Source organism: Rhinopithecus roxellana, chromosome 8 (genome assembly GCF_007565055.1).
Source record: "Rhinopithecus roxellana isolate Shanxi Qingling chromosome 8, ASM756505v1, whole genome shotgun sequence".
Classification (NCBI taxonomy): Eukaryota; Metazoa; Chordata; class Mammalia; order Primates; family Cercopithecidae; genus Rhinopithecus; species Rhinopithecus roxellana.
Window position 1 is genome coordinate 136,850,850 of NC_044556.1, and position 12,198 is coordinate 136,863,047.

Here is a 12,198-nt window from a genome sequence, read left to right on the forward strand (position 1 = left end):
AACAGGATTGCTGTTGGATTGGCTATGCAAGTGAAGAAAAGAGTATGGTGGTGTCTTTAACATTGGACAATTATTATTTGGGATGTATGGTGCTGGGAGGGAATAATGTAAAAGAAGCAATTAAATTGATGACTTTGAGTGGAGAGGTTGTTAATTGACAATTAGACGTTGGTCCTGGAGACATAAATTTGCGAGTGCTTATTATTTCAAATAATGAGCTTGAATGTGATTAATCTGGAGGAATGTAGACAGAAAAGATATCAAGACACTTCAACTTACAGATACAGTAGAAGAGAAAGAGCTTAAATAAAGAGAAAGAGAAGACTGAGTTGTAGTGCTCTGAGAAATGTAGAGAAAGACCAGGAGAGTATCAAACCATGAAGCCAAGGTGGGGGCAGGGATACATTCAGTAAAGAGACTATAGCTATTTGTATTGAATGCTACTGGGAAGCCAAATAAAAAACAGATTAGGAGAATGGCTGGATTTAATCAAGTTGTGCCAATTCAGCACAGTAGAGGGAGAGTATACAGAGTGGAAGGGAGTGATTAGAATGATGGATGATAAAATCTGAGCTAGATGCATATGGAAGTAAATGGAAAGATAAAAGAGGTAATAAATAGTGAAGTGATGAGGTTGGTAGATCAGTAGGCTCAGTGAGACTGAGAGTTAGATGTTAGAGTGTAAGCACTAAAATAGGTGAGCTGGAAGATGCTTGGAATCAAGATTTTGGAAGTGGTACTGTAATTAATCATAGTGATATCAAGATATGTATGATTTGGGAAAATGTGGTGGAGGAAGGCATCCTTGGAATGGAGAAGGCCAAAGAGGAGAGGCCAGGGAAGATGCTAAATATGTGGTCCATGTAGTTATTGAAATTGCCAAGATGTCAAGGATAGAGGTACAACAAAAGCCTACGAGCTTTTGTATTAATGATTTGCCCAACTTTGTATAATTTACTCCTCTTTGAACTTCGTTATTTTGTGCCTCCTTCATAATATTTGTCTTATTCTTTGTCTTACTGTGTATTTTCTTCTTCTTCTTCTAGACTAGGCAATGAAAATAAGCTTGTGTGCCATCTTCTATAAAGATACACAAACTAGACATTTTCCAACACAATGTCACAGTGAATAAGAGATTATGAGATTTAAATAGTGACTCTAGAAAGCCTCTATGTAACTGAGGACAAAATTATTTCATGAAGGGTCAGCCCTAGTTTTGAATAGGTAGGAGAACGCAAGATAATGGTTTAAGAATAATGCTTCAGAGAAATCATATGTCATATGACAAAGATATATAGAAACAATCAAAGTTTATTTTCAGAAAAGATCTGTCAATTTTTAAATAGTACAAAAATAAACAGACATTTGTTTCCAGACTTATCTTTTACATAAGTTAAATACACATTTGTCTGAGACACTGAAACATTCACATACACAACCCAAATTCCCAGGTTTGGTCAGCAGATCAATATTAATAACAAATCAAGTTAAAAAAAAAAATCAGTGAACAGTGTTTTATACAAGCATATTGACTATTTCTTTCTTAACCTTAAACCTTCTAAACATAAAATTGTAAAGAAGATTCTCCTGAGTTATTTATCTTTAATGATATTTATTTCATTTTCTCCCTCTTCCTAAAAGACAAATTTTTTCAATCATTTATGTAAATACTAACATTATCTATAATCAGTGTTTGATTTAAAAATATTAAAACCCACAGTGCTTGACCCAGAATATTTTCTCAATAAATTGTGGCTGAACAAATTAATGAACATCCACAGATGCCTCAAAACATTTTAAAAGGTCAGTCTTATGGCACCTTCAGGCTAATGAGACAATATTCTTTGTGGGCTAGCACATAGGCCTATCCTAAGGACAAACATTCAACCTTAAATATCTCAATACACCAATCAGATTTCTAAAAATTTATTCACAAATTTTAATACAATCATTTCTTTGGATTGTTTACATGATAATTCAGAGAGGTAACCCCAAAGAAAATATACTGATTGTGACATAACGAAAAAAAAATCAATGATTGTAGGCTTAAACACAGTTTATAACACTAGTGTCCTAATAAGACATAAATAATAATCTTCAATAAATTAAGTAATATACAGTACCATTAAATGTCAGTAACAATGAGATGTGGAAAAGAAGTATTATCATCATTACTATTATTGCTGAAAACTACTTAGATATTGTTTGGTTTGGTTTTTAAATAAGAAAGGGCATTAATTAGAATGGGAATGTAACATTTTTCCAGTCACAAACCCTGTACAGTTCTCTCTGAGGCACTAACCTCTTTGCAGGCATCTTGATTACAGATAGCTAAAATTAGCTATAAATAAAATTCTCTGCTTTTCACTTAAAATAAGTGTTTACTATTGTTAAAAGGGTCCTTTTGTTTTTCTTTTAATCTTCTTAAGAGGAGCGAAATACAGTCCTGATCTGAGGTTTCCCTGAAAACTCGCAAAAGTTCAGGTAAGAAAATATAGGCAGAGTCCAAAGAAAGTGAACTCTGATCTTAAAACCAGTGAAGCAAAAGAGGAGAAATAAAGTAATGAGAAGACAGTGTCTCTTGGCAAAATGGCTAAAAGAAGAAAAGAAAAGGAACAGCATGCAGGTAGCCAGGCTTGATTCCAATGCACCTACTGAACTGGCTTCAAGACTGAGAAAAAATTAATGTGTGAAGTGAATTTAAGCATTTTGAAGAGGTATTTTATGAGGTCATTGCTACCTTTTGCAATGTGATATGGACTGCTAAATGAAACTGTGCAACAGAAAATCTGAGAAACGTATCATTATCCAAGCACAACTTGGTACCTTATTAACCTCACAGCAAAGTCTGAGTACCAGGCCTGCAGTACACAAGGATAAGAAAAAGTTTCCTTCAAAAGTTTAAACCTAAAGTTGAACTATAATTTGGTTTTCTTGTTATTGCTTATTTTAAAGGTAGACTGTTTGGCTGCTACAGATTTTACATGTTACCAGCCATATAAACAAATTCTGGAATATCTCAACAAATATTCTTATTTTAAGATAACACTGCAGTGGCTCCACCACCTTAACACATTTGGCATTTTGATTTAAAAGGAAGTTGTAACAGTCACATTAAAAAGATTTACACTCTTGGTGAAAAAGGAATATCACTTATACAATATTTTAACAAGCAATTCTAGTATAATTTCTACTGATTTTACAGATTTAAATCCAAGACAGCTTCTTTTTGGTATATGTACAAATTTAATAACGTTAAGTTAAGAAATAAAACAAGCCTTTACAGGTGATTCTACCCTATGAATTTAGAAATTTCAAATTATTGTTTCATTACTGATTTAAAAAAGGCGACATGAAATTACTGGTAATGTCTAATTTAAACATTCATCTAGTAATGCACTGGTACCTGTTTTTGTTAGTTTGATGACAGAAAAATGTCGAAAAGTACTTTAAAATTTCAGACATTAGTTGCTTCTAATGCATCATAGAAGATGCATTGGAAACATCGACAGTGTAAAAACTTTCAGCATGTTGCCATCTTGTGACAGCGTTTAAGTATTCAAACATCTTTACTTTTGTTCTTATAATATAAGTTGAAATTCAAGTAAAAAGGCATCAAAACTCATTTCTCTCTGGTTTATAAAAGAGAATGAAAACTGTTTTCCAAACTTAACAACAACAGCAAAATCTTTAGAGTAGTGACATAAAAGTCTTCACAAGTATGACTCCTTTCTCCGCAACAGGAGTACTGACTTCTGTTACAGAAGATGTTAAGTAACATAAGGAGTTTAATATAAATATTATTAAATAATTAAATTAATAGACATGGTTCATATAAATAAATAAATATGATCATTAGACTTCTACAGTTCAGTCGAACGTTCTTTTAGTAGTACTGTGGGATTGATATCATCTAGTCTGGAGCGGGAAGAACTTGCATTGATGGTGACTGTTTTGATGAGCTCTGGATCTGGAACACTGAATGAAGTAAAGGGACAGCCCTTCACGTTATTGCAGATGAGAGACTGAATTGAGGCAGTGTTGATGATTTGAAAACCCACTTCTCCACCAAAAGTACTTGGCTTCCAGTAGGCAGGAGAACATATAACATTACCCATAAGTCCTTTCAAGGAGAACGGTGCTCCAACTTCTACCATGGTCTCACCAAAGATGGCATCTGGACGAGGCTTTTCTACCAGAAGGGCAGGATACAGCTCCACAGCATCGATGTCACCGTAGAGTGCTTCCAACTCTGCAGACATTTCCTTTTCTCCTGTTAAGGCGATGAAGACAGAGATATAACCAATGTCAAACTTCACAAAATAAAACACAGTTTGATTCTTTTGCTCAATTTGCTGCCAACTTCTCTGTTTCCATTTGACCCCTGATTCTTTTAAGAAGTTTAGGGGCCAGGCATGGTGGCTCACACCTATAATCCCAGCACTGGGAGGCCGAGGCGGGCGGGTCACTAGGTCAGGAGTTTGAGACCAGCCTGGCTAACACAGTGAAACCCCGTCTATAATAAAAATACAAAAAAATCATTCAGGCGTGCGGCGTGCACCTATAGTCCCAGCTATTCGGGAGGCTGAGGCAAGAAAATTGCTTGAACCCAGGAGGCGGAGGTTACAGTTAGCCGAGATGGCACCACTGCACTACAGCCTGGGTGACAGAGCACGGCTCCATCTCAAAAACAACAACAACAACAACAGAAAACAAAAAACAAACAAACAAAAAAACGAAGAAGTTTGGAAACTGTTTCTTACCTGTAAGTTCTTCAAATGATTCATAGGGCTTCAGCATAAAGCGTTTGCGGTACTCATTAAAAGACTGGTATTTCATCTGCCTGCTCTGGTCAATGGAAGCCTGTGATACTTTTTGTACTGCAGGTGGAACATTCCTACCACCAGCAACCTGTGGAAAGTAAAATTAGTTGTAAAACAAGAATTTTAGGCGTATTTGCTGTTTGTATTCAGCTTGCCTTAGGTATAAATCAGGTAAGACTGAAACTCCCAGCTGAGACAATTTTTATTTGCTGGAAAGATGCTTACATACATTTCAATAGGAGCTCTGCTTAAAATTCATTGGGACACCAGTCCAGAACGAATTTGCCTTTTTAAATTTCAAAAATGAAACTAGTATTCAAGCCTAAAATATTTATTCATGTAAGATTATAGATACTTTTTGAAAATATCTATTTTTAAGGTAGGGGTACAATTTGCTATTTGTTTGACAACTGTAGACTAAAAATTTAGACTTTTCAAACAAAGTTAGGCTTCTTATATCAATAAAATAATTTTATTACAATATAACTAACTACTCTTTTAGTAAGTTTAAGAAAAATAATTTCTGTGGCAGAAATTCTAAAGTTACTGACTAGTCTTTTGTTTTGGTTTTCAATAATAATGCTTACCCTGCCAGCAATTTGCTTGGTGAATGATTCAACAAACTGGGCAATTCCATGTTCCAGTAATATAGAGTTGTTGTAGATAAACTGTTGATAGTTGTATTTCTGGTCATGAATTTGAAAGGTGTCAGGCAGAAGGGGATGCCAGTGATAGAGGGTATTAAACTCAGCAGCAATACGATTTTGGTACTGGAATTGTTTGTTGAAAAGTAGTTCTGGGTCAAATTTCAGTTTGAAGTGATAGCCACTCAAGTGCTGTACATAATCTTCAATCACAATCTTAATAGTCTCTCCTATTTGCATAAAATAAAGAATAAAAACATTTATTTTTCTGATCACAAGCTTTCAAGCAATTGGAATGCAATTTTTAAAATTTGCTATTCCTTCATTTCTGTTTTCTTCCTTGTCAATATCAAAAGATAGTTATATGATCAGTCATGCTTACATATTTAATGAATATAGAGTGTGTAAGTTTTCTTTTACCACATCTTGTCAGTTACTCAAAACATAACAAAGGTAACACATTAGTTTTCCCTGGGGAAGAGGGTTTTATATAAATCATTTTGTTGTTTACCTATCAGTATTAGCCTGCTTGTCTGGAACAACTGCTCATCACCCCATTCCGGATGCTCCTGTTTAAGCACATCGCACACTCTGTTGTGTTCCCGCAGCCAGATTGTGGCATACATCATCAGACCAGGCACCAGACCAAAGACCTCCTGCCCCACAGCAAACCGCAGATGCTCAGGGACTTGAGGAGGGTAGATCATCTCTGCCTGAGTATCTTTGACTGTGGGAGGATACATCTCTCCATCAATTATCTAAAAAACAACAGTAATAAATAAACATTAGTTAAAAAGTTAAGGAACACATTTTTAGGGATTTTAAAATATGGGTGTAAGCGATAAGTAATAACTAAGTCTTAATGGTCAAAGGAAGCATACCTGATATTTCATTTTTCCATCCTTGAAAAGGCGCAGTTTGTGCTGTCTATCCAGAGTTTCACCATAAATATGATTTAAGTCCACCTATAAAATGATGAAAAAACTTAATTTGTTGCTGTTGAAGTTTTTCTTAGAGTGTCTATCATATAATTCATCATTGAATAATTTGATGATTTAGCTTTCTTTAACATTTTTAAATAAAATAGACATTTTTTTCGTAGCCACAAATTGCTAAATTAATTTGTTTATCCACCAAAGCTACAAACTGATATGTCTTTGTGTTTAATGGACTTAACATACTATAAGGAGCTTATATCATATATATTACATACTTCACTATGATGATATGGTAATTCTAAAAAAGTATAAAAATGTATTACTTATAAAAAATTCTTATGAATAACTTGAAGCTATGCTATTGAAATCCAAAAGAGAATAATGAGGCAGAAACCTCACTTTACAATATTGAAAGCAGCATAATCAGGGTACAATGTGTTTTTGAGGACATAACATTTTGCAGTACTAACATTTTAAACTAAAAAATACAAGGGTCAAATTATGAATAATAATACCCGTACATATGTATGTGTGTGAATGTTTCTATATGTGTGTGCATGTCTGTGTGTGTGTATAATTTTACTAGACCAGAGAAGTAAATGGAAAATTCCCTTAAGAATTTTATAGATAAGACTTTTTTTTTAAAAAAGTGGGTAAGTTATTTGGATCTATCTATCTGTATATCTCCTTTAATGTTAGCCCTTGACTATGATTTGGTATAATTTTACTAACTCTAGGATATTAACTCTATCTTACCCCATGGCCCAGCCCTTTGGTGAAAGCTGGCCCTCGCTTATGATCTGTCTTGAAAAACTGATGCGTGAAGTGCTGGGCAAAGAATGCGAACATCATGTTTGTGCCCTGGGGATCAGGGATGAACTTTCTTCTTAGAAGAAATTTTTCCACAATCTCATTTGAATCAGGAAGCTGCTTCTTACCTGAAAAATGAGAAAGCTAAGATAAGAATACATCTATGTATTCAAGAAAGCAGGTAGTGACTGTCAATCTACCAGGAATTCTTCATTTATAAGAGAATTACAATTGTGAATAGGATCGTAATATAAACAACAGTTCTAAGATATGGGGGAACAACTTCTTACTGAATGATTTTATCTATTTTAATTAGAATTATTTAATTTCTAATGAAATAATTTGAAAATATTAAGACATTATACCAAGATGCTCATTTGCTTTTACAGAATAGTTTACATAGACTCATACTTTAAAAAATACCCATAGATATCCATGATAAAAGTAAAAACTGCTTTTCTTAATAAATAAATGGTAGTCTAAGGTCAAAATTTTTTTGGCAGCAATGCAGCCCGTCTTATAGTTAATACATCTCTATGGATTCTTATTAGTCACCTTTCACACCCAAGGGAGTCGGGCAGTCATCAGGCACAGGAGGAAGGGCTCTGGTATAATAGGAGAGGTTAGAGAAGGCTTCCCAGCTTTTGTAGCCATAGTCAACATTGTAAGTTGGTGGACTGTCAATCAAATGTGATCTGGCTGAAATTTTCAAAGAAAAAAAGTTGTATTTATTCTCATTTGCTAAGTAAATCAACCATTATTTTTAATGTAAAATGTGGAAAGTGGCACTAGATGTTGAATTTAACTCCAAAAATAAAAAATAATCTATTTTAAAACAACTACACTTTAAAATCTAATGGCCATTTGAAATGCATCTTTAATAAAATACATATACTCTGCACATTATAATCTGGCAATATTGATTTTTCAGGTAGCCATCTGCTCCCTATCCAAGAGGCCTATGAAGGGGAATGGCTGAGCATGGCACCAGCTTTAGAATCATGGAAAGTTATTTTCTTGCTGATCCAAATCCAAATTTATTTTAATGGGTGCTACGTGTTCAGAACAATTCTGTGACCCATGGGCATTCAGTAAACAGCTGGACTGTGCTACCTCCACAAACTGACCAAATAGTAAAAGTTGGAAGACGTATACAAAGCTGTGAGTAGACTGTATAAACTGGATGGGACTAAATGTCAATAGTTTTGGCCATTAAGATGGAAGGCAAACTTAAAAGTCATCTTAAAACTCATTTTGATAAACTAGGAAATATGTTTTTAGATTAGGTTTACAGTATTATAAAGCATATTTTTCTTTGAGAAAACTAAAACCTTAGAAAGACACTTGTACTTACATGTCAACACATAACTCATAATTGCATTTCGAAGGAAGGGAATGTTATTCACAATGTTCCAAAATCCCTTGAAGTGGGTAAGTATGTAGTGCACTGTGTTTGGAGTGGGTTTCAGAAATAATTTTATTCTTGTCAGAAATTCCGCTTTAAGAAGAGGAAGAAAGGGAGGGAGAAATTAATGAGACTCATTATAAGACGCAAATCTATACAATGATAACTGTATCCAGTCCCACTACTAATGAGGCAACCAAAGGACAAACTTACGTGTTGAGCAGTTTTCACCATAGAATCCTGTCCGGGTACAATCGCACTTATATTGGTCAAATCCCACACTCATACATACACCTCGGTTTTGACATGGGTAGGAACAGCAAGGATTTGCTATAATTAAAGAACAGCAAATAAATAATTCTCTAGTGTCTTAATCTTAATTTAAACATTTAATTGTTTTACTATGAATCAACTTTACAATAATAAATTCAAGAAATATATAGGTAGTCATGAAAATACAATTTTTTAACCTGACTTAGATGGATAAAACGTAGAAATACCATTTTTCTATTCTAAATAAGGATAACAGCATATTCAACTTGGTACATCATGTTACTAAGCTTTTCTTAGTTAACTCTTTAGATGTTAAAATTAGCATTTTTAGGAAGTTCAAGTAACACTTCGCTTTCCAAATTAAAATGGATCTAGTACACTAATCAACATTTAGAGAAAAATTCAAAGTAAAACAGCTTACTTACTTTTGCTTATCCTAAAACAGAATCCGGGCTTTCCTGGGGGCAGGAAAGAACTGACTAGAGTATTTGAAACAACTTCTTACACTCAATAAAAAGAGGTCCAAATAAAAACAATTCACATATATTGTTCAGATCCTATCTTACAATGACAACCTGCAAATTAGCATCGTCTATCCCTATTTAGGAGGTGAGAGTGTCTCAGATCGGTTAAGTAGCTGGCTTATAATGATCAGGGCTTTCGGGAAAGCTGGAATATCCACCGAGTTCTTTCGGACTCTAGCGGTCCAAGCTCTTTCCCAAGTCACGTAGCTTCTCTATTCGGAGAGAAGTTGAAGTACTGGGATAGACCCAGGAGGTCAGAGCGGAAACTCTGCCCGGGTGCGTGGAACCTGAGTCCCGGTGCGCGGCGCCAGGTACTCACCTGCGTGGCCGAGCGCCAGGACTGCGCACAGCAGCACGGCGCGGGCGAGCATTGCGGCGGTGGGCAGGGCACGGCGCGGGCGTGGGCTTTGCTGTCTGAGGGCGTCTGGCTGTGGAGCTGAAGGAGGCGCTGCTGAGGAGTTCCTGGGCGTGCTCCTGACGCTCACTGCAAGTCGTTTGACAACTGGTCGCCAACAGAGAGAACCTTCCTTTTATTAAGCTGAAAACCAAGCCCATGTGACGAAATGACTGTTTCTTTCCGCCTTTTCGTACCCCCCCACAAAATTTTCCCTCCTCTCCCCTTAAAACAATTGCGTAAGCCCGGGTGGGGGCAGGGTTTTTTACCCACGCAAATGAGAAAATCGGAAACCCAGGAAGCTGCCCCAATTTGGGAGCAGAGAGGGTAGTCCCCATCTCCTCTCTGATCCCTCCCTCTCCTCCCCGAGTTCCACCGCCCCAGGCGCACAGGTTTCCGCCAGATGTCTTTTCTTCCTCCCAGTCTTTGCCCGAGCGCCTCTGAGAGCCAGTGCTGGACTGATCGCCTTGGATGGGATATCGGGGGAGGGCAGAAGGACACTTGGCTTCCTCTCCAGGAATCCGAGCGGCCCTGAGGTCCGGAGGCGCAGGGAATCCCCTCGCCCGCAGCCGCCGCTGTGTCTGGTCTGTACGTCTTTAGGGGGTCGAGGAAGTCATGTCGGCAGAGACTGGAGCGAATAAGGTTAAGAAAGGCTGAAGTGTTTTACGTTTTAGTGGCGACGCTTAATCGGCTGTATATCTGCTGTATATGCAGCACATACATACATAGCTTTTTAAAAAACTCTTATTTTGTGGAATGAAATAGCTACCCTCAGTGTACATAGCTGTAATTTATCTTTGTAGCTAAGTTGCTTTTAACAGAAGAAATATTGTTCTCCGCACCTTCACCCCCTCCTTGTTTCTTGGAAAGGCGCGCGGCGGGGGGGCGGGGGGGGGGGGGGAGGTAAATACTCTTCATAATACTGCTCCTAAGCAGTTACCCTGTAAATAGTTAATGTGAGCTCCATGGGTCACCGATATAAAATTTCCTGCCTTCTGATGGACAAAGGAAGAGGCAATGGCCAGAATTTGCAGGGGCGCTAAATGTCCAAAACGTCTGCCTTAAAGCATTTCTCTCACTGATGCGTGGATTATTTTGGTTACTAGCCCTTCATAGGAGATACCGGTAAAATAAATTTGAGTTTTAAAGTTCACTCTTTTGTCTTTTCTGTCCACTTTTCCAAGATTATGAGTTGTGACCATGGATCAAAGTACAACATAGCATTTACTTTTCAGTTGCCTGGGCTAATTTTCTATTCTCATTTTGGAACATAGTTGGATGAGGAATTAATTAGAGGGAAGGGAGATTTTGACAGTTGGAATTTCATCTTTGCTTTTGTTTAACATCTATCATGGGTAGTGCTCAGGGAGGAGTATGTGAGGGTGATATACTAATATATATACCAGAAAAGAAGTGGAAAATGGAAAATTCAGTTATGTCCTAAATCCTTAGCATTTCAGGAAAAGGACAGCATAAAACCTGAAATAAAACTACACCAGATACCTCAATTCATAGAAGTCTTATAAGAAAAAAATAAAGAAGAGACTCACTTGGGTTTTTTTTTTTTTTTTTAACCATTTTGCTTAATGTACACATCTGATTCCACATGAGACACAAATGACTAAAATGCCATCTCATCTAGGAAGCCTTTCTCCTCCTCTCATCATATTTAATCATTGCGTTTATGGCACTCCCATTTATTACATGGAATCTTACATGAAATTTCAACTAAGAGCATAGATCATTTTCTTTTTGATAATTTAATAATTTCAACTTTCTGTTTCATTTTAAAGGAGTAGGTTGCATGTACTGAAATTTGAAGTTTATAGTTAGAGCTACTAATGTTAGTTTGGGTTAGAAGTCATGTTAGAATCCATACTGTGAGAGTGTACTAAAATTTTACATTACAATCCTGAATTCATTTTGAAGTGATCATTGTCACTGTCTTCCTTATCAGACATTAATTGTATACCTAGTATGTATAGAAGTGTGTTCTGTTGTCTGAAAAGAGATTTTGAATACAAAACTGAGGGAAAAACAGGGCATAAAGAATAATCATATTTAGATTACTTTAAACTCAAAAGAATTGAACTCCATTTATCTCATAGTGGAAATTCTGTCGCTTACATAGCAGGATAGAGTGAAGACAGTTCAGTGTACCTGGAAAGTCAAAAAAAGATTCAAGGAGAATCTGAGACTTTAAGGATGGGCAGAGTTTTAGTAAGAAGTGCAAATCTGAGCATAAGGGAAAAAATGACATAATCCATTAAGTAACTTTGACAATTCTGAGACAATAAAATAAAATGGATAGGTACATTTGCGATGCTGGTCATGGGAGTATATTAAGTGTGACAAACTAAATTAAGACAACTAAACCTGTTTTATAT

At 36.2% G+C, this 12,198-nt stretch overlaps 1 protein-coding gene across 1 annotated transcript; it reads right to left on the bottom strand.

The window, feature by feature from the left end:
- Nucleotides 1-1,335: 1,335 nt before the first annotated feature.
- PTGS2 (prostaglandin-endoperoxide synthase 2) lies at nucleotides 1,336-9,921 on the bottom strand. Its single transcript, XM_010365860.2, has 10 exons — nucleotides 9,737-9,921; nucleotides 8,834-8,950; nucleotides 8,570-8,713; nucleotides 7,771-7,914; nucleotides 7,162-7,343; nucleotides 6,349-6,432; nucleotides 5,979-6,225; nucleotides 5,411-5,697; nucleotides 4,764-4,911; nucleotides 1,336-4,273 (listed from the first exon to the last, which is right to left on the bottom strand). Exons 1-10 carry the CDS (start codon nucleotides 9,786-9,788, stop codon nucleotides 3,864-3,866), a joined length of 1,815 nt encoding a protein of 604 aa, XP_010364162.1. The 5' UTR covers nucleotides 9,789-9,921; the 3' UTR covers nucleotides 1,336-3,863.
- Nucleotides 9,922-12,198: the final 2,277 nt, after the last annotated feature.